This window comes from Nerophis ophidion, linkage group LG20 (genome assembly GCF_033978795.1).
Source record: "Nerophis ophidion isolate RoL-2023_Sa linkage group LG20, RoL_Noph_v1.0, whole genome shotgun sequence".
Taxonomy (NCBI): domain Eukaryota; kingdom Metazoa; phylum Chordata; class Actinopteri; order Syngnathiformes; family Syngnathidae; genus Nerophis; species Nerophis ophidion.
This window is the reverse complement of record NC_084630.1, coordinates 19,848,265-19,873,004: the sequence shown is the minus strand read 5'-3', so window position 1 is coordinate 19,873,004 and position 24,740 is coordinate 19,848,265. Positions and strand designations below refer to the sequence as shown.

The 24,740-nt window shown below is 37.8% G+C and overlaps 1 protein-coding gene across 1 annotated transcript in view; it reads left to right on the top strand.

The window, feature by feature from the left end:
* The window catches only part of LOC133538835 (neuronal pentraxin-1-like), a 35,412-nt gene that overhangs the window by 4,303 nt on the left and 6,369 nt on the right, over window positions 1-24,740 (top strand). Inside the window, exon 3 of the mRNA XM_061880672.1 lies at window positions 18,857-19,095. Within this exon, the coding sequence (XP_061736656.1) occupies window positions 18,857-19,095 (239 nt within the window). The remainder of the gene's footprint in view (window positions 1-18,856; window positions 19,096-24,740) is intronic.

Here is a 24,740-nt window from a genome sequence, read left to right as displayed (position 1 = left end):
ACCTTATACACACACCATAATAATACTCCTATGTTGAGTAAAGTCAGAAAAATACGGTACATATGATTTGATTTAGTGTATGAGTGATTCAATAACATTTGATATGGTGTATGAACAATTAAATTCTATGGTTCTTTTTTTAAATAATTTTTCTCATCCGTGGCTCACTAGTGCAACAACAACGCCGGAAATGTGTCACGTAAACAACCATCCGACCGGAACTCTCTAATAACTCAAGTTCCTTGGGCGAATAATGTAAACTCACTACACCAGTATGTTTTTGTCATGATCCGTCTTCTGTAAGTTTTGGACTCCATTAGTTCCTGTTTTTGTGCACCCTTGTTTGTTCTAGTTACCATGGTTACATATTATTTCCACCTGTCTCTGATTAGTGCTCGGAAAACAGGTGAGCGGGCAAACACTAATCAGAGATAGGTGGACATAATAACTAAAACAAACAAAGGTGCACAAAAACAGGAAGTAATGGAGTCCAAATTTAACAGAACATAACAAAACATGATCCGGACCACGGATCATGACAGTTTTAGCTGACGAATATAAGTAAGAACTGTACACTACTTTATATCAGAAATGTCAACAGGAGAGGATGAATGTCCCATAACAAGAAGATAAGCTTTTCGACTATGGAGTCGACACAGACTACAAAGGCGGATGCGTGCAAAATTTTAGGAATTACCCAAATACAGATCAGCAGGTACCAGAATGTAACAAAAATTGCCTTTGCATAATATTGCCAAACAAACGCCAGATAATATGTCTTACCTTATACACGCACCATAATAATACTCCTATGTTGAGTAAAGTCCGAAAAATACGGTACATATGATTCGATTTAGTGTATGAGTGATTTAATAACATTTCATATGGTGTATGAACAATTCAATTCTATGGTTCTTTTTTTTAATAATTTTTCTCATCCTTGGCTACCTAGTGCAATAACAACGTCGGAAATGTGTCACGTAAACAACCATCTCACCGGAACTTTCTAATAGCTCAAGTTCCTTGGGCGAATAATGTAAACTCACTACACCGGTATGTTTTTGTCATGATCCGTCTGCTGTAAGTTTTGGACTCCATTAGTTCCTGTTTTTGTGCACCCTTGTTTCTTCTAGTTACCATGGTTACTTATTCTTTCCACCTGTCTCTGATTAGTGCTCGGGAAAGAGGTGAGCAGGCGAACACTAATCAGAGATAGGTGGAAATAATGAGCAACTATGGTAACTAAAACAAACAAGGGTGCACAAAAACAGGAACTAACGGAGTCCAAAATTACCAGAACATAACAAAACATGATCCGGACCACGGATCTTGACAGTTTTAGTGCTTTCATGGCGAGTTTACTGACAGATATAAGTAAGAACTTTACACTACTTTATATTAGAAATTGCAACAGCAGAGGATGACTGTCCCATAACAAGAAGATAAGCTTATCGACTACGTTGTCGGCACAGACTACAAAGGCGGATGCGTGCAAATTTTTAGGAATTACCCAAATACAGATCAGTATGTACCAGAGGGTAAGAAAAGTTGCTTTTGCACAATATTGCGAAACAAAACGCCAGATAATATGTCTTACCTTATACACACACCATAATAATACTCCTATGTTGAAGCACAGTACAATCCCTCAAGCTTCACAGCTTACCAAAGTCGTACTAAAACATTTTGATAGATTTTTGATTTTTTGTGTGTAATGTTCTATATTTTCAATGAAACATGTAACATTTTGGTGTTCTTTACTTGAGTCATATTGCAGTCTACAAGTATATCTTATGTGTGACTACCATATACTGGTCACACTTATTACACCATGTACCAAATAAAATAGCTTCGAGGTCGGTAAGCACAACCCAAACTATCCCGGATTATAAGTGTGCCTTATAGTCCGAAAAATAAGTTACATTCTGCGGGAATGTGACAATATTTTTCACTTGACAAGTTTTTGGGCTGTTCAGTTTCTTCTTAGAAAAATTTGGACAAGAAGTTTTGAAACGCCAAACGTGTGTGTTCAAAAGGTTTTAGCTTCATAATGAAATTTCAACCGAAAGCTGTAGTGAGGTCCGATAATGGCTTTTTTGCCGATATTCCGATACTGTCCAATTCTTAATTACCGATTCCGATATCAACCGATACTGATATATACAGTTGTGGAATGAACACATTATTATACCTAATTTTGTTGTGATGCCCCGCTGAATGCATTAAACAATGTAACAAGGTTTTCCAAAATAAAACAACTCAAGTTATGGAAAAAAATGCATTTTGATGTCACAAAATGCATTATTTTTTTGAACATGCCTCAAAACTGCAGCTTGGAATTTGGGACATACTCTCCCTGAGAGAGCATGAGGAGGTTGAGGTGGGCGGGGTTGAGTGAGAGGCGGAAGAGTTAGTGCTGCAAAGGGTTCTGAGTATTTGCTATGTTGTGTTACGGTGCAGATGGTCTCCCGAAATGTGTTTGTCATTCTTGTGTTGGTGTGGGTTCACAGTGTGGCGCATATTTGTAACAGTGTTAAAGTTGTTTATACGGCCACCCTCAGTGTGACCTGTATGGCTGTTGAGCAAGTATGCCTTGCATTCACTTGTGTGTGTGAAAAGGCCGTAGGTATTTTGTGATTGGTGCCGGCACGGAAAGGTAGTGCCTTTAAAGTTTATTGCCGCTCTGTACCACTCCGTACAGCGGCGTTTTAAAAAGTCATACATTTTACTTTTTGAAACCATCCATCCATCCATCCATCATCTTCCGCTTATCCGAGGTCGGGTCGCGGGGGCAACAGCCTAAGCAGGGAAACCCAGACTTCCCTCTCCCCAGCCACTTCGTCTAGCTCTTCCCGGGGGATCCCGAGGCGTTCCCAGGCCAGCCGGGAGACATAGTCTTCCCAACGTGTCCTGGGTCTTCCCCGTGGCCTCCTACCGGTTGGACGTGCCCTAAACACCTCCCTAGGGAGGCGTTCGGGTGGCATCCTGACCAGATGCCCGAACCACCTCATCTGGCTCCTCTCGATGTGAAGGAGCAGCGGCTTTACTTTGAGTTCCTCCCGGATGGCAGAGCTTCTCACCCTATCTCTAAGGGAGAGCCCCGCCACACGGCGTAGGAAACTCATTTCGGCCGCTTGTACCCGTGATCTTATCCTTTCGGTCATGACCCAAAGCTCATGACCATAGGTGAGGATGGGAACGTAGATCGACCGGTAAATTGAGAGCTTTGCCTTCCGGCTCAGCTCCTTCTTCACCACAACGGACCGGTACAACGTCCGCATTACTGAAGACGCCGCACCGATCCGCCTGTTGATCTCACGATCCACTCTTCCCTCACTCGTGAACAAGACTCCTAGGTACTTGAACTCCTCCACTTGGGGCAGGGTCTCCTCCCCAACCCGGAGATGGCACTCCACCCTTTTCCGGGCGAGAACCATGGACTCGGACTTGGAGGTGCGGATTCTCATTCCGGTCGCTTCACACTCGGCTGCGAACCGATCCAGCGAGAGCTGAAGACCCCGGTCAGATGAAGCCATCAGGACCACATCATCTGCAAAAAGCAGAGACCTAATCCTGCGGTTACCAAACCGGAACTTTTTGAAACCGATACCGATAATTTCCGATATTACATTTTAAAGCATATCGACAGTCCGATATTATCGGACATCCCTATTCCTAACTTTTTGTACGTGGTGTATAACTTTTTAGCCAGTCTGCAGTGGAATGGACCGCCACTGGACTGTTTGGATTGTCGAAGACGTTCAATGAATCAGTTCCTGCTCACAGGCTTAGTAGATAGGACAGCTTTTGTCTGAGAGCATGGTGCAATATCCAAAGTATGTATCAATCAATCAATCAATCAATGTTTATTTATATAGCCCTAAATCACAAGGGTCTCAAAGGGCTGCACAAACCACAATCCTCTCCTCAATAAGATAATACAGTGGTTCTCAAACTGTCTTCACCAAGTACCACAATAATGACCAACATTAAGCCTAAGTATTCATTAAAAACAACCAGAATATGTTGTCCGGTGGCCATGGATGATGTGCTGGCTGTCCAGAGTCAGGACCCGGGTTGGACCGCTCTTCTGTGCATCGGTTGGGGACATCTCTGCACTGCTGACCCTTCTCCACTCGGGATGGTCTTCTGCTGGCCCCCCATGGACTGGACTCTCACTAGTATGTTAGATCTACTATGGACTGGACTCTCACTATTATGTTAGATCCACCATGGATTGGACTTTCACATCATTATGTTAGATCCACTATGGACTGGACTCTCACTATTATGTTAGATCCACTATGTACTGGACTCTCACTATTATGTTAGATCCACCATGGACTGGACTCTCACTATTATGTTAAATCCACCATGGACTGGACTTTCACAATATTATGTTAGATCCACTATGGACTGGACTCTCACACTATTATGTTAGATCCGCTATGGACTGGACTCTCACACTATTATGTTAGATCCACTATGGACTGGACTTTCACTATTATGTTAGATCCACTATGGACTGGACTCTCACTATTATGTTAGATCCACTATGGACTGGACTCTCACACTATTATGTTAGATCCGCTATGGACTGGACTAACAGTATTATGTTCGATCCACTATGGACTGGACTTTCAGGATTATATTAGATCCACTATGGACTGGACTCTCACTATTATCTTGGATCCACTATGGACTGGACTCTCACACTATTATGTTCGATCCGCTATGGACTGGACTTTCACTATTATGTTAGATCTGCTATGGACTGGACTTTCACTATTATGTTAGATCTGCTATGGACTGGACTTTCACTATTATGTTAGATCCAATATGGACTGGACTCTCACTATTATGTTAGATCCACTATGGACTGGACTCTCACACTATTATGTTAGATCCACTATGGACTAGACTATCACAATATTATGTTAGATCCACTATGGACTAGATTCTCACTATTATGTTCGATCCACTATGGACTGGACTCTCACACTATTATGCTAGATCCACTATGGACTGGACTTTTACACTATTATGTTAGATCTCCTATGGACTGGACTTTCACACTATTATGTTAGATCCACTATGGACTGGACTCTCACTATTATGTTAGATCCACTATGGACTGGACTCTCACAATATTATGTTAGATCCACTATGGACTGGACTATCACTATTATGCGAGATCCACTATGGACTGGACTCTCACACTATTATGTTAGATCTGCTATGGACTGGACTTTCACTATTATGTTAGATCCAATATGGACTGGACTCTCACTATTATGTTAGATCCACTATGGACTGGACTCTCACACTATTATGTTAGATCCACTATGGACTAGACTATCACAATATTATGTTAGATCCACTATGGACTAGATTCTCACTATTATGTTCGATCCACTATGGACTGGACTCTCACACTATTATGCTAGATCCACTATGGACTGGACTTTTACACTATTATGTTAGATCTCCTATGGACTGGACTTTCACACTATTATGTTAGATCCACTATGGACTGGACTCTCACTATTATGTTAGATCCACTATAGACTGGACTCTCACAATATTATGTTAGATCCACTATGTACTGGACTATCACTATTATGCGAGATCCACTATGGACTGGACTCTCACACTATTATGTTAGATCCGCTATGGACTGGACTCTCACTATTATGTTAGATCCGCTATGGACTGGACTCTCACTATTATGTTAGATCCGCTATGGACTGGACTCTCACTATTATGTTAGATCCGCTATGGACTGGACTCTCACTATTATGTTAGATCCGCTATGGACTGGACTCTCACTATTATGTTAGAGGAGGGGGGGTCACCCACATCTGCGGTTTCTCATAGTCATACACATTGACATCCCACTGGGTTGTGAGTTGTTCCTTGCCCTTATGAGTGTTCTTAACCGAGGATGTCGTTGTGGATTGTGCAGCCCTTTGAGACACTTGTGATTTAGGGCTACATGAATAGACATTGATTGAGTGATTGATTGATTGACAGGCCACTGAAAGGAGGTATAACATTAGTTGTTAGTTATTTGAGCTCCAAATATGACTTGGTCATTTATAATCCGGCATCTGCAGGTGTGAAGTGATTGTTTCGTGTCAATGTTGAATCAGATTTTTAGGTTGTTTTCTTGTCCAGCGATAAGTTCCAGCAACATATCAAGTGATTCAAGTGAATTATATTTATATAGCGCTTTTCTCTAGTGACTCAAATCACTTTTACATAGTGAAACCCAATATCTAAATTACATTTAAACCTGTGTGGGTGTCACTGAGAGCAGGTGGGTAAAGTACCTTGCCCAAGGACACAACGGCAGTGCCTAGGATAGCCGAGTCGGGAATCGAACCTGGAAACCCTCAAGCTGCTTTGCACGGCCACTCTACCAAGCGAGCTATACCGTCCACTAAAGTATATTTAATTTGAATAAATAAAATATATTAAATGTGACTAAATATATTTATCAGGATTAAATAACCACAGTATATCAATTGTGACTGGAAACATTTTTGTAAATGTGATTAAATATATTAAATGTGACTAAGATATTAAATGTGACTAAATAACTATAGTATATTAAATGTGACTAAATAAAATAAATGTGACTAAATAATTATAAATGATTAAAAAAACTAAGTGTATTAAATGTGACTGAAAAAAATATAATAAATGTGACCAAATATATTAAATATGACTAAATAACTACAGTATATTAAATTTGACTCAATAAAATATATTTAATGTGACTAAATAACTACAGTATATTAAATGTGACTAAATATATTAAACATGATTAAATAACCACAGTATATTAAATTTGACAAAATAAAATATATTTAATGTGACTAAATATATTAAACATGACTAATTAACTACAGTATATTAAATGTGATTAAATATATCAAACATGATTAAATAACCACAGTGTATTAAATTTGACTAAATAAAATATATTAAATCTGACTAAATATATTAAACATGACTAAATAACTACAGTATATTAAAAAAATTGACTAAATAAAATATATTAAATGTGACTAAATATATTAAGTATGACTAAATAATTACAGTATATTAAATTTGACTAAATAAAATATATTAAATGTGATTAAATAACTACAGTATATTAAATGTGACTAAATAAAATATATTAAACATGACTAAATAACTATAGTATATTAAATTTGACTAAATAAAATATATTGAATGTGACTAAGATAATAAATGTGACTAAATATATTACAGTTGATTAAATAACCACCAAGTATTAAATTTGACTAAATTAAATTATATTAAATGTGGCTAAATATATTAAACATGACTAAATAACTACAGTATATTAAAACATTTGACTAAATAAAATATATTAAATGAGACTAAATATATTTAATGTGACTAAATAATTACAATATATTAAATTTGACTAAATAAAATATATTAAATGTGACTAAATGACTACAGTATATTAATTGTGACTAAATAAAATATATTAAACATGACTACATAACTGCAGTATATTAAATTTGACTAAATAAAATATATTAAATGTGACTAAGATAATAAACGTGACTAAATATATTAAACATGATTAAATAACCACCAAGTAATACATTTGACTAAATAAAATATATGAAATGTGACTAAATATATTAAACATGATTAAATAACCACCGTGTATTAATTTTGACTAAATGACATATATTAAATGTGACTAAATATATTAAATAAGACTAAATAACTTTAGTATATTAAATGTGACTAAATAATTTAAACAAGATTAAATAACCACAGTATATTAAATTTGACTAAATAAAATGTATTAAATATGACTAATTATATTAAACATGACTAAATAACTACAGTATATTGAATTCGACTAAATAAAATATATTAAATGTGACTAAACATATGAAATATGACAAAATAATTACAGTATATTAAATTTGACTAAATAAAGTATATTAAATGTGACTAAATAACTACAGTATATTAAATGTGACTAAATAAAATATATCAAACATGACTAAATAACTACAGTATATTAAATTTGACTAAATAAAATATATTAAATATGACTAAGATAATAAATGTGACTAAGTATATTAAACATGATTAAATAACCACAGTGAGTTAAATTTGACTAAATAAAATATATTAAATGTGACTAAATATATTAAACATGACTAAATAACTATATTATATTAAAACATTTGACTAAATAAGATATATTAAATGTGACTGAAAAAATTATAATAAATGTGACCAAATATATTAAATATGACTAAATAACTACAGTATATTAAATTTGACTCAATAAAATATATTTATTGAGTCAAATTATTTAGTCATATATTAAATATGACTAAATAATTACAGTATATTCTATTTGACTAAATAAAATATATTAAATGGGACTAAATAACCACAGTATATATAAATATAATTCACTTCACACTTCACTAAATAAAATATATTAAACATGACTACATAACTGCACTATATTAAATTTGACTAAATAAAATATATTAAATGTGACTAAGATAATAAATGTGAGTAAATATATTGAACATGATTAAATAACCACCAAGTAATACATTTGACTAAATGAAATATATGAAATGTGACTAAATATATTAAACATGACTAAATAACCACAGTGTATTAAATTTGACTAAATAACATATATTAAATGTGACTAAATATATTAAATATGACTAAATAACTTTAGTATATTAAATGTGACTAAATAATTTAAACAAGATTAAATAACCACAGTATATTAAATTTGACTAAATAACATTTATTAAATATGATTAATTATATTAAACATGACTAAATAACTACAGTATATTGAATTTGACTAAATAAAATATATTAAATGTGGCTAAATATATTAAAGATGACTAAATAACTACAGTATATTAAATTTGACTAAATAAAATATATTAAATGTGACTAAATAACTATAGTATATTAAATGTGACTAAATATATTAAACATGACTAAATAACTACAGTATATTAATTTTTGACTAAATAAAATATATTAAATGTGACTAAATATATTAAACATGACTAAATAACTACAGTATATTAATTTTTGACAAAATAAAATATATTAAATGTGACTAAATATATTAAATATGACTAAATAACTGTAGTATATTAAATGTGACTAATTATATTAAACATGACTAATTAACTACAGTTTATTGAATCTGACTAAATAAAATATATTAAATGTGACTAAATATATTAAACATGACTAAATAACTACAGTATATTAAAACATTTGACTAAATAAAATATATTAAATGTGACTAAATATATTAAATACGACTAAACAATTACAGTATATTAAATTCGACAAAATAAAATATATTAATTGTGACCAAATAATTACAGTATATTAAATTTGACTAAATATATTAAACATGACTAAATAACTACAGTATATTAAATTTGACTAAATAAAATATATTAAATGTGACTAAGATAATAAATGTGACTAAATATATTAAACATAATTTAATAACCACAGTGTATTCAATTTGACTAAATAACATATATTAAATGTGACTAAATATTTTAAATATGACTAAATAACTATAGTATATTAAATGTAACTCAATATTTTAAATATGACTAAATAACTACAGTATATTACATTTGACTAAATAAAATATATTAAATGTGACTAAATATATTAAACATGACTAAACAACTACAGTATATTAAATTTGACTAAATTAAATATACTGAATGTGACTAAATAACTACAGTATATTAAATGTGACTGAATAAAACATTTTAAATGTGACTAAATATATTAAACATGACTAAATAACTACAGTATATTAAATTGACTGAATAAAAATATTAAATGTGACTATATATATTAAACATGAGTAAATAACTACAACATATTAAATGTGACTAAATAAGATAATACATGTGTCTAAATTGATGATAAAAATTTTAACATACAGCAAGAAAGCACAAATTAATTCCAAACTGCTCATATGTAACAAATATAGGATCAGAAAGGTAAACAAATCCTAAACCGGCGGCTTGTGTTTTTGACTGGGCTCAAGAATAACTATCTGAACAACTTTCTCCGCATTTTTTTGGTTTGTTTTGACAACTTTTTCATGGACTATTTAAGGAACTCTGAACTAACTTTCACCCAAATCCCTGTGGGAAGCATTTCCACAGCAGAGAACTGAGCATGTATGCGACATTTCCACACTGCTTTCTTTGAGAAAAAATTTGCTTGTTGGCCCACCATGTTTGTTACTAAGTACAAATACTAAAATGTATGTGCCTTTTACTTGTATTTTGCTATATATTTTTGGAAAAAAAAAAGTAAAAGATTGCTTTACTTTGCTACAACAACGGTATTTAATTTCAATTTGAGAGGCCCTAAGAGCCTAGCGTACCACGTTGATCAATCTAAAGAAGGCATAGGATTGGTTCTTGGTTTGAAGCGCTGACATAGACAGGAAGTTACAGCCTGGCTTCTCGTATTTCCTAAATCCCATAAGTCAGGGACGATTCTGTATTGTCAACTTCAATATTGATCTGATACCACGTCCATGTCACATGCAACTACAAGGCCGGATCAATATGTAGACTATTGAGCCCAAAGGCTGTTCGTCGCAAAGGATGGTTTGGGCAGGGCTGTGGGAACATAAACTGCGGCCATTTCTCTACTGAATCGCAAGATGGATCACATCATGGTGAAGCTTGCTGAAAAGGAAAATTGAATTGAATTTGAGAGCACCCAGCATGGACGGACAGAACAGACAAGTCATTGTTTTGTCTGCTCGCGGAAAACAAACATCCTAATCTACAATTTACTCACTCGAATGGCCTTGACGCTGTGGAAACAGGACCAGGCCGTTGTAAAAAACACCACCGAGGACACCTCAATGATGGACGCTTTTGACCTCCCTCCCTCCTCAACGACACCTGGAGTCAAACTTTTGCAGATCGGCCCCAGTCTAAAAAAACATTACATCATCACACCCAAGATAATTGGGCAAACACGCTACATTACATTTTAATCAAAGACATACTTTTCCACATGTACCGTATTTTCCGGGCTATAAGGCGCACTTAAAATCCTTTTTTTTCTTCTCAAAACTCGACAGTGCGCCTTATAACCCAGAGGTGAATAATTCTAGACCTCAAAGCTATTTTATTTGGTCCATTGTGTAATGAGTGTGACCAGTAGATGGCAGTCACACACTAAAGATATGTGTAGACTGCAATTTGACTCAAGTAAACAACACCATTTTAAATGTTCCATTGAAAATATAGAACATTACACACAATGCTCAAAAATGTATAAAAATGTTTTAGTACGACTTTGGTAAGCTATGAAGCCGCACTTCTTCATAACTTCAACATAGGAGTATTATTATGGTGTGTGTATAAGGTAAGACATATTATCTGGCGTTTTGTTCCACAATATTATGCAAAAGCAACTTTTTTTTTACCTTCTGGTGCCTGGTGATCTGTATTTGGGATCTGCATAAGTCCTGAACATTTGCGCAAGTCCGCCTTTGTAGTTCGTGCAGACGCTGTAGTCGATAAGCTTCTTCTTTTTCTCTATGTTCTTGTTATGGGGACGGCGTGGCGCGGGTTAGGAGAGTGGCTGTGTCAGCAACCTGAGGGTTCCTGGTTCAATCCCCACCTTCCACCATCCTAGTCACATCCGTTGTGTCCTTGAGCAAGACACTTCACCCTTGCTCCTGATGGGCCCTGATTAGGGCCTTGCATGGCATCTCCCGCATCAGTGTGTGATTGTGTGTGTGAATGGGTGAATGTGGAAATAGTGTCAAAGCGCTTTGAGTACCTTAAAAAGGTAGAAAAGCGCTATACAAGTATAACCCACTTACCATTTACCATATGAGACATTCATCCTCCACAGTTGCCATTTCTAATATAAAGTAGTGTTAAGATTTTACTAGAGATGTCCGATAATGTGGGACTGCCGATATTATCGGCCGATACATGGATTAAAATGTAATATTAGAAATTATCGGTATCGGTTTCAAAAAGTAAAATGTATGACTTTTTAGAACGCCGCTGTACGGAGTGTTACACGGACGTAGGGAGGAGTACGGAGCGCCAATAAACCTTAAAGGAACTGCTTTTGCGTGCCGGCCCAATCACATAATATCTACGCATTTTCCCACGCACAAGTGAATGCAAGGCATACTTGGTCAACAGCCATACAGGTCACACTGAGGGTGGCCGTATAAACAACTTTAACACTGTTACAAATATGCACCACACTGTGAACCTACACCAAACAAAAATGCCAAACACATTTCTGGAGAACATCCGCACCGTAACGCAAAATAAACACAACAGAACAAATACCCAGAACCCCTGGGCAGCACTAACTCTTCCGGGACGCTACAATATACATCCCCCGCTAACCCCTATCCCCCCACTTCAACCCCACCCCCCTCAGCCCTGCCCACTTCAACCTCGTGCTCTCTCGGGCATGTTAAAAAAAATAATGCACTTTGTGACTTCAAAAATAAATATGGCAGTGCCATGTTGGCATTTTTTTCCATTACTTGAGTTGATTTATTTTGGAAAACCTTGTTACAATGTTTAATGCATCCAGCGGGGCATCATAACAAAATTAGGCATAATAATGTGTTCATTCCACGACTGTATATATCGGTATCGGTTGATATCGGAATCGGTAATTAAGATTTGGACAAAATCGGAATATCGGATATGGGCAAAAAAGCCATTATCGGTCATCTCTAGTTCTTACTTATATCTGTCAGTAAACTCGCCATGAAAGCGCTAAAACATACCGGTGTAGTGAGTTTACATTATTCACTCAAGGAACTTTAGTTAGAGAGTTCCTGTCGGAGGGTTTTCCACGGGACACATTCACCGTTATTGATTGAAGTAAAGTCTGAATGTCATTAAAACAGTTAGCTCCATCTTTTGACACTTCCTCCACTCCCGTCCTTGCACGCTACACCGCTACAACAAAGATGACGGGGAGAAGACGCTGTCGAAGGTGACCCACGTAAATTAGACCGCCCACAAAACGGTGCGTCCTGATCTGTAAAACATCATCCACGCAACATTTTGACCAAAGAACCACCATGACATGTTGTGTAGACCACAAGGAAGTTGTCAGGATTATTTGTTGTTGAACCCCAAGATGCAGAGACGGAGGCAGGCATGGTATATGAAAAGATGATTTAATTAAAACTACACAAGAACAAACAAAAAGCACGCACGTGGGCGGAATAACAAACTAAGAGAGCTAGCACTGGGAGCTAGAAAAACAAAAAGGAACTTTAGCATGGAAGCTAGAGGATAACAAACAGAAAAACTGGAAATACCTAACGGCTAACAAAAACAGCTTACCGCTACGACGACCAGGACAAGATGTAGCACGACAGGTAATAGCTGAAATAATGCCCGACACGACAGGTAGCAAAGACACAAGAGTGACATTACCATGAATTGATTAACGTGGACCCCGACTTAAACAAGTTGAAAAACTTATTCGGGTGTTACCATTTAGTGGTCAATTGTACGGAATATGTACTGAACTGTGCAATCTACTAATACAAGTATCAATCAATCAATCAATCAATCAATCAATCAATCAATCAAACATGAGGCAACGACAATACAATGATCCAGCAACTGACACAAGACAAAGGAGGTACAAATAGAAGCGGGCTGATTGGCAACAGGTGTGGCCAGGTGCCAATCAGCCGCAGCTGAGGAGGAACACAGCACTCAGAGAACAAGACAGGAAGCTGACAAAATAAGAGCACTAGACAGGAACTAAAGACAGGAATTACTAAACACAGAGGAAACAGACAAATGCAGAGGAAAAAACTAAAACATAGACAAACTGTTAGGGGAACTCTGACAGAAGTATTTTACATTGAGAAGGAATAAAAAACCTATGACTCATTTAATGCGCCTTAAATATGAAAAGAGATCAAAAACAGACCATTCTTTAGCAGTGCGCCTTATAATACGGTGCGCCCTATGGTCCGGGAAATACGGTATGACTTTTGCGTACTTTAAACAAAACAAAGTACTCAGTTAATAATGACTCGTCAAGGGGTGTCAAACAATTGTTGACATCATCATGGCAGTAGAGTACGGGTGTCAAGGTCGTTTTCAGTGAGAGCCACATATATTCATAGATTATTCACCGTGAATAATGTATAAGGATTCACTCATGATATTATTTTAATACAGTACAGGCCCAAAGTTTGGACACACCTTCTCATTTTAATGTGTTTTCTATATTTTCATGACTATTTACATTGTAGATTGTCACTGAAGGCATCACAACTATGAATGAACACATGAGGAGTTATGTATTATGTTGGAAAAAATGACATTGATTATGTTGCGGGTCGTTTTGACCCGTACTGTGTAAATGCACTTAAAACAGTCAAGAAAACAGGTTAAACCAATAACAATTTTATTTTAGGTTGTATAAACATTTAGAAAAGTGACATACAATACATATTTTATTCCAATTGTATTATGTTAAGGGTCAATTTGACCCATTTCAGTTTTTGTGTTGATCAAAGTACTGGTTATCCTTTCTTTTTCTTGCTGAAATCTGGTGACTTTTCCTCATCTAGGGCCATGAACTGGTGTGTAAATCTGCACACTTTGTTGAGTAGTGGAATGTTTGTGCAGAGTTTGTATAAAAAGATGATGTTGTGAGTAATTTTGACCCAGGCGCTTTAATGTTCAGATCCAAAAATAAACATGTCTCCTTGATGTACTTTTTACTTTGATGTACAATTGTTTGTATTTTGATTGTCTCTGAGACCCAGAACCAGGTGTGTGAAGAAAGGGAACTTTCTCACACCTGTCCTTGTCTCCTCAGATGTCATACTTCTGGAGTTCATTTTTGGTGAGTTTGTCAAAGAGATGACATGAGAACAGTGACAAGGACAAGCGTGAGAAAGTTTCCTCTCTTCACACACCTGGCTCTGGGTCTCAGAGGCAATCAAAGTACAAACAATTGTACATCAAAGTAAAAAGTACATCAAAGAGACTTGTTTATTTTGGCTATTTACCCACATTAAAGCGTCAGGGTCAAAATGACCCGCAACATCATCTTTGTATACAAACTCTGCAAGACATTCCACTACACAACAAAGTGTCCAGATTTTACACACTAGTTCATGACCATAGATGAGGAAAAGTCACCACATTTCAGCAAGAAAAAGAAAGGATAACCAGTACTTTGATAAACACAAAAACTGAAATGGGTCAAATTGACCCTCAACATAATAGAAGGGTTAACAAAAAAGGTGAAATAACTGAAAAAATGGTTTGTATTCTAGTTTCTTCAAAATAGCCACCCTTTGCTCTGATTACTGCTTTGCACACTCTTGGCATTCTCTCCATGAGCTTCAAGCACACCTGTGAAGTGAAAACCATTTGAGGTGACCACCTCTTGAAGCTCATGGAGAGAATGCCAAGAGTGTGCAAAACAATCAGAGCCAAGGGTGGCTATTTTGAAAAAATCAGAATATAAAACATGTTTTCCGTTATTCCACCTTTTTTATTGTTAAGTAGATAACTCCACATGTGTTCATTCATAGTTGTGATGCCTTCAGTGACAATCTACAATGTAAATAGTCATGAAAATAAAATTAAAAACGCTTTGAATGAGAAGGTGTGTTCAAGCTGTTGGCCTGTACTGTACATTACATAATTTTTTATGCACTCAGTAAAAAAAATAAAAAAATAAAATAAAATAAAAATAGCTGGAATTTCTTTGTCGAATTTATTTTATTTTTTTGTTGTTGTTGTTTTTTTTTACAGCATATTAAAGAAAAATGAGACCATTGTTTTTTATGGTAAGATTCTGGCAACATAGCAGCCAGTTTTAAAGTAAGACCTATGACTGTTTTTAAAAAATTTTTTTTTTTTTATAGTGAATTACTGTAAATACAAAAGAGGTACCATGTTTTTAATGATAGACATCTGAAGACTGAGCAGCTTATTTTATTTTATTTTTTTACTGTAAAATATATTGTAATTTTTATAATTAACAATTTATTGGATAACTTGCTCAGAAATCATAAGTCAATTAGATATTTGTTTTTATTTTTACAAAATAAGCTTGTAATGTATAATATTACAACTTGTGTTACATGATCAGGAAACGCAAATTGATAGTTGATTATTATTACAGATTGTATCAATCAATCAATCTATGTTTATTTATATAGCCCTAAATCACAAATGTTTCAAAGGACTGTACAAACCATTACGACTACGACATCCTCGGAAGAACCCATAAATTTTCCAAATTTTCAACCGAAATTCACTCAAATATAACTAATAATTCATTATTAACATTAAAAACATTTAAAATGTTATTATTACTTATATTATTACACTCCTCAGCCTTCCCGGTAAGGTCTATTCAGGTGTACTGGAGAGGAGGCTACGCCGGATAGTCCAACCTTGGATTCAGGAGGAACAGTGTGGTTTGCATCCTGGTCGTGGAACTGTGGACCAGTTCTATACTCTGGGCAGGGTCCTTGAGGGTGCATGGGAGTTTGCCCAACCAGTCTACATGTGCTTTGTGGACTTGGAGAGGGCATTTGACCGTGTCCCTCGGGAAGTCCTGTGGGGAGTTCTCAGAGAGTATGGGGTATCAGACTATCTTATTGTGGCGGTCCGCTCCCTGTATGATCAGTGTCAGAGATTGGTCCGCATTGCCGGCAGTAAGTCGGACATGTTTCCAATGAGGGTTAGGGGTTAGGGTTAGGGTTTGGAACTTTTATGGACAGAATTTCTAGGCGCAGTCAGGGCGTTGAGGAGATTTAAGTTTAGGTCTCTGCTTTTTGCAGATTATGTGGTCCTGATGGCTTCATCTGGCCAGGATCTTCAGCTCTCACTGGATCGGTTCGCAGCCGAGTGTGAAGCGACTGGGATGAGAATCAGCACCTCCAAGTCCAAGTCCATGGTTCTCGCCCGGAAAAGGGTGGAGTGCCATCTCCAATTTGGAGAGGAGACCCTGCCCCAAGTGGAGGAGTTCAAGTACCTCGGAGTCTTGTTCACGAGTGAGGGAAGAGTGGATCGTGCGGTCGACAAGCAGATCGGTACGGCGTCTTCAGTAATGCGGACGCTGTATCGATCCGTTATGGTGAAAAACGAGCTGAGCCGAAAGGCAAAGCTCTTAATTTACCGGCCCATCTACGTTTCTAACCTCACCTATGGTCACGAGCTTTGGGTTATGACCGAAAGGACAAGCTCACGGGTACAAGCGGCCGGAATGAGTTTCCCCCGCTGGGTGGCGGGGCTCTCCCTTAGAGATAGGGTGAGAAGCTCTGCCATCTGGGACAAATTCAAAGTAAAGCCGCTGCTCCTCCACATGGAGAGGAGCCAGATGAGGTGGTTCGGACATCTGGTCAGGATGCCACCCAAAAGCCTCCCTAGGGAGGTGTTTAGGGCACAACCGACCGGAAGGAGGCCACGGGGAAGACCCAGGACACGTTGGCAAGACTATGTCTCCCGGCTGGCCTGGGGATGCCTCGGGATCCCCCTGGAGGAGCTGGACAAAGTGGCTGGGGAGCAGTTTTAATTTTGACAGCAAAATTTGATTTAGTTTTAGTCATAGTCTTTTGACTAAAATGTAATTTAGTTTTTGTCATAATTTAGTTATTTAAATTGTTTTAGTTGACGAAATATCCTAAGATTATAGTCGAGAAAAACTACAGTAGATTTAGTCGACTAAAGGGTAATATGTAAACTTTCCCTTCAATTTCTGAAAGTCAAAGCAAAACAGCGGAAAAATCACCGATACAAGTCGTATTTTGACGAAAATCATGTCTCAAATTTAGTATTTCAGGAGTAAGCCGTGTAGTAAACGGGATAACGTCGAGTGAGTTGTATGTTGTGGAAAATGCTTACCTGTGTGTGGATTTCGGGGTGATTCGACTGTAAATGTCGCTTCAAGTTTGTTGTGTTTTTCCCTGTAATCCTGGCGCTGCATTTTGTTACACCGCGTCTTGTTATCTGTGACGTCAAATATAAAATTTCCCCATATGTCCTCTCTCCTCTTCCTCCCCGGCGTTGACATGTTGTCTTCTGCAGCACATTCCCGGGTCAGTCTCAAACGCAAACTACGTTTACGTAACTTCCTTACCACGTCGCTCTGATTGGTTCTCTACCCAACTCCTTCCGCCTCTTCCTAACCAAATGAGTTCCGATTGGATCTCGTCTCCGGCAGACATTTTCCTCTCGTTTTTATTCGTCGACGAATATGTCAATACACCTCGTCATGGTCTTTGTCCACGTAAATTATTTTTTTTTAGTTATTGTCTCGTTTTAGTCAGAAAAAAAAGGTCGTTGACGATAACTATGAGGACAATTTTTCGTCAACAAAATTAACACTGCTGGGGAGAGGAAAGTCTGAGCTTCCCCGCTTGGGCTGCTGCCCCCGCGACCCAACCTCAGATAAGCGTAATAAGATGAATATTATTATCATGATATTTGTTACAATATTAGATAATTTTGAATAAAAATATATGCATTATTTCCTTCAATTTGACACCTGTGTAATAGAGGGAGCCAAACACAAATCCTAGAAATACAAAAACTACTCTGCATTTATGTGTATCTGTAAAAAGGTATGTAACAGGAAGTGTGGTCGGTCAAATATTCTTCATTATTAGCACAATGCTGCTCCATTAAAGACAGCCGTGCAAACAGTAACAGTAGCCTGAGTGCACAGAAGCTGAATGTGACACCCCCGATGTTCCTCTCCTACCCAGGCAAAGACAGACCGGCTGATAAGTTCCAGCTGACCTTCCCCCTGAGAACCAACTACATGTACGCCAAAGCCAAGAGGAGCCTGCCCGAGATGTACTCGCTCACCGTGTGTCTGTGGATCAAATCCAACGCCTCGCCGGGGGTCGGAACACCTTTCTCCTACGCCGTCCCCGGGCAGGCCAACGAGCTGGTGCTGATCGAATGGGGGAACAACCCAATGGAGTTCCTCATTAACGACAAGGTATGGCAGCTGCAGCAAATTTTTTCCTTGCACGTCTCAATGGGTTGCAAAGTTTGGGTTGGATTGCAAATAAATAAATGGAGCGATTCGGGATCAGGATTTTATGCTGCCGATAACAATCTTTCAGGAGTGAGATAGGCCAATAGACCTTATAAGACTATAAGGTCTATTCAGGTTTATTTTCATATATAAGGCGCCTTGAAAGGAGTTATATTATTATAATAATAATAATAATAGATTGTATTTGTAAAAAAGCACTTTACATTGAGTAAACAACATCAAAGTGCTACAGTGTATTAAAAAAAAAATAAACAAAAAGATCCATGTATCCATTTTCTACCGCTTGTCCCTTTTGCGGTCGTGGGGGATGCTGGTGCCTATCTCAGCTGCATTCAGGCGGAAGGCATATACACCCTGGACAAGTCGCCACCTCATCGCAGGGTCAACACAGATAGACAGACAACATTCAGACACCTGGGCCAATTTAGTGCTGCCAATCAACCAATCCCATCCATCCATCCATTTTTCTACCCCTTGTCCCTTTTTGGGGTGGCAGTGGGTGGGTGGAGGGGGGGGGGGGTTGCTTGTGCCTATCTCAGTAAGCATATATCCCCCAATACTTTTTTGTTTTTTTTAAAAAAAAGAAAGGTTTTTAAGCCTTTTTTTCAAAACATCCACAGTCTGAGGTGCCCTCAGGTGGTCACGGGGGGTGCTGGAGCCTATCTCAGCTGCATTCGGGCGGAAGGCAGGGTACACCCTGGACAAGTCGCCACCTCTTTGCAGGGCCAACACGGATAGACAGACAACATTCAATTTAGTGCTGCCAATCAACCAATCCCATCCATCCATCCATTTTTCTACCCCTTGTCCCTTTTTGGGGTGGCAGGGGGTGGGGGGGGTCGCTTGTGCCTATCTCAGCTGCATTCGGGCGGAAGGCGATGGACACCCTGGACAAGAAGCCACCTCATCGCAGGGCCATCAACCAATCCCCAGGTGAAAAAAAAAGATAATAGAAAAAAAATGAAATGAAAACTAAAACAGTCTAATAGCTAGAACAAGTATGCATATATCTAAAAAAAACTTTTTTGTTTTTTTAAAAAAAAGATAGGTCTTTTTTTAAAAAGCATCCACAGTCTTTGGTGCCCTCAGGTGGTCAGGGATAGCGTTCCGCAGACTGACAGGCAGAAAGCCTGGTCTCCCATTGTCCATAGCTTTGTCCTCGGAGGTTGGAGGAGGTTAGCCTGTCCGGAGCGGAGGTGTCGTGTGGAGGATTTGGGAGCAAGTGGTTCTTTGAGGTAGAGGGGGGGGGGGACTTTGTATTCAATCCTGAGTGGAACAGGAAGCCAGTGACGGGATTTGAGAATTGGTGTGATATGGTCGTATTTCCGCACTCTCATCAGGTTTCTAGCAGCACTATTCTGTATGTATTGCAGCTTCTGGATGTTCTTGCAGTAGTTTGGCCTGATATTGTGATTTTTTTCTGAATGTAAAACACTTCCATGTGGTCTACATAACATGTGATGGTGGTTCTTTGGTCAAAATGTTGCATAAGCCGCTTTCTGACAGTGGCTCAGCGTCTTCTCTCCGTCATCTTTGTTGTAGCGGTGTAGCGTGCAAGGACGGGAGTGGAAGAAGTGTCAAAAAATGGCGCTAACTGTTTTAATGACGTTCAGACATTACTTTAATCAATAACGAAGCAGCATCTCCTCATCCGTGGCTCACTGGTGCAACAACAACGGTGGAAATGTCCATCCACACTGATCATACAGGGAGCGAACCGCCAAAATCAGACAGTCTCATACCCCATACTCTCTGAACACTCCCCACAGGACTTCCAGAGGGACACGGTCAAAAGCCTTCTCCAAGTCCACAAAGCACATGTAGACTGGTTGGGCAAACTCCCATGCACCCTCAAGGACCCTGTCCAGAGTATAGAGCTAGTCCACAGTTCCACGACCAGGACGAAAACCACACTGTTCCTCATGAAACTGAGGTTCGACTATTCGGCGCAGCCTCCTCTCCAGTACACCTGAATAGACCTTACCGGGAAGGCTGAGTTGGAAATGTGTCCCATGAAAAACCGTTCGACCGGAACTCTCTAATAACTAAAGTTCCTTGGGTGAATAATGTAAACTCACTACACCGGTATGTTTTAGCGCTTTCATGGCGAGTTTACTGACAGATATAAGTTAGAACTTTACACTACTGTCACGACAGGGTTTTCGAGGCTTACTGCGGGGGTCATTTTCCCGGATGCAGACGGACCACTCCGGACAAAGCGTGCAGGTAAAAACATGATTTAATTCTCCAAAAAATCAAAGGAGTACAAAAAAACGGAAAACAAGCCGACGGCACTTGGAGCTATCGCTATCACTTGATAAACATTCTGAATTTATTTCATTTATTTCATTCTCAAAATAATCTTACTTATCTCGTCATATAAAATATGCCCTACTTCACCGAGTATTATTTATTTGTATTGTGATTACTTATGGAGTATTTCGGGAATAAATTGTGAACAGGAAGTGAAGTTTAAGCAACGGTTATGTAGGATTGAACAAGCTCTGCTTCTTCCTACTACTTTTCGAACATGTTGAAAAGAGAAACCGGAAATTGTGATGTATCATGTTGTATGCTTGCATGTTCCAAATAAACTCAAACTTAGCATGGACTTGAGACAAGTCATACTCACGAACACAAGGCTACCACTTAGCATTGGCTAGTAGACAAGCAAAACGTCCGTAGACAGGTTGCATGTAGCAAACAATGACGCCTGTCAGAACGTGGACTGGGGTGGGGTTTGTTGTCCTGGAATGCAAAAGAAAGTCACGGGACATGGGGTGAAGGTAAATACATGATTTTAATCAGAACTCAAAAGCTACAAACAAAAGGCACTCACAGTGGAGGCACAAAACTTAACGCGGGGAACACAGCTAATACTTAAACATAAACTATGAACATAAAATAAACAACACTTACTGTGACATGAGCAAAGCAGCATGAACAATGAAGATCAGTACAAACTATGGCATGTACAGAGCAAAAACAAGAGTGGTGACACCGGAACGACCAACAGAAAATGACAGGCTTAAATAGTGACATGATTAACAACGGGTGCGTGCGTTCAAACAAATGAGGCAGGTGAAACTAATGAGTTGTACTGGAAACTAAATGGGCAAAAATAGGAGCTAATGGAGTCAAAAACAAACAGAACATAACTAAACAGAACATGATCACAAGACTTGACAGCGCCAGGCCGACTGACCGGCAAAGGCAGGCTTAAATAATGCCTCTGATTAGTGCTCGGAAGCAGGTGAGCGGGCGAACACTGATCAGAGACAGGTGAACATAATGAGCAACCATGGCAACCAAAACAAACTCAGAGGTGCACAAACAGCAACTAAATGAGTCCAAAACTAACAGAAAGTACAAAACATGATCCGGACCACAGATCATGACAACTGCTTTACATTACAAAATGGCAACAGCGGAGGATGAATGTCCCATAACGAGAAGATAAGCTTATCGACTACAGTGTCATCACGGACTACAATGGCGTAAGCGCTCAAATTTTCAGGACTTATGCAGATCCCAAATACACATCAGCAGGTACCAGAAGGTAAGAAAAGTTGCTTCTGCATAATATTGCGAAACAAAACGCCAAAAAATGTCTGCTATTAGGTGTCGTTTTACGTTCCTTATAAACACACCATACACACACAAAAATGCTGGGTTGTTTTGATAACCCAATTTATGTTACGCCGACCATATTGTGAAATCCCAAAGAGGACAAATATATGCGTGCCAAGGCCGGGACTAGGTGAACATTTGCCAATGATACTTGAACTTGCTTTTTCAATAATACATTTATTTGAACAAAACATTTTTTCTTCTCTGTTGACAGCAGTGTTGGTGGAAGGAATTTTCAAAATGGGGTCCCGGGGACCCCATCAAGTCATTAAAATGGGGTCCAACAGTACATTTTGGGGGTCCGACTTTTTGTAATATATTGTAGCCATACTTGCCAACCATCCCGGATTTTCCGGGAGACTCCCGAAATTCAGCGCCACTCCCGAAAACCTCCCGGGACAAATTTGCTCCCGAAAATCTCCGGAAATTCAGGCGGAGAGGCCATGCGGACCTGAGTGATGACCGCCTGTTTTCACGTCCGCTTTCCCACAATATAAACAGTGTGTCTGCCCAATGACGTTATAACTGTAGAATGATCGAGGGAGAGTTCTTGGTTTCTTATGTGGGTTTATTTTAGGCAGTTTCATTAACGCCCTCCCAGCGCGGTAACAACACACAACAACAGCAGTCACGTTTTCGTCTGCCCTAAAGCAGTTTGTCTGGCGTAAACAGCAATGTTGTGACACTCTTAAACAGGACAATACTGCCATCTACTGTACATGCATATGGTTAGAAAAATAGTGACAGAGAATAGAACAAGGATGGACAATTCAACCCTTAATTCTTTAATGAGTAGATGAGTGTTATTTGTGTATATGTGTAAATAAATGAACACTGAAAATCAAGTATTTCTTATATATATATATATATATATATATATAAAACTAGAATTATATATATATATATATATATATATATATATATATATATATATATATATATATAAGAAATACTTGACTTTCAGTGAATTGTAGTTATATATATAAGAAATACTTGAATTTCAGTGTTCATTTATTTACACACACACACACACACATATATATATATATATATATATATATAAATAAAAATACATATATATATATATTTATTTACACACACACACACACACACATATATCCATCCATCCATCCATCCATTTTCTACCGCTTATTCCCTTTCGGGGTCGCGGGGGGCGCTGGCGCCTATCTCAGCTACAATCGGGCGGAAGGCGTGGTACACCCTGGACAAGTCGCCACCTCATCGCAGGGCCAACACAGATAGACAGACAACATTCACACTCACATTCACACACTAGGGCCAATTTAGTGTTGCCAATCAACCTATCCCCAGGTGCATGTCTTTGGAGGTGGGAGGAAGCCGGAGTACCCGGAGGGAACCCACGCATTCACGGGGAGAACATGCAAACTCCACACAGAAAGATCCCGAGCCTGGGATTGAACCCAAGACTGCAGGAGCTTTGTATTGTGAGGCAGACGCACTAACCCCTCTGCCACCGTGAAGCCCACACATATATATATATATATATATATATATATATATATATATATATGTATATATATGTAATATATATATATATATATATATATATATATATATATATATATATATATGTAAGAAATACTTGACTTGGTGAATTCTAGCTATAAATATACTCCTCCCCTCTTAGCCACGCCTAGCCACTTTTAATTTGAATCGTATTCAATAATTATATGTAACCTACTAACATTTTAACAGGATAAACCTTGTCAAACGATATGAAACCTTGTGTTAATTCCGACGATTAATATCAAGGCCCATTATAAAAATAATTAAATACACTGAAAAAGAAGGGAATAATAAAAACTGACAAAAAAAGGTATTCACATACAATTACGCAGTGCTAAAATGAAAATTAAAAATTAAAATGAAAACACTTTAATATAATTTTTGCGCTTAAGAAACTTTGATGACTT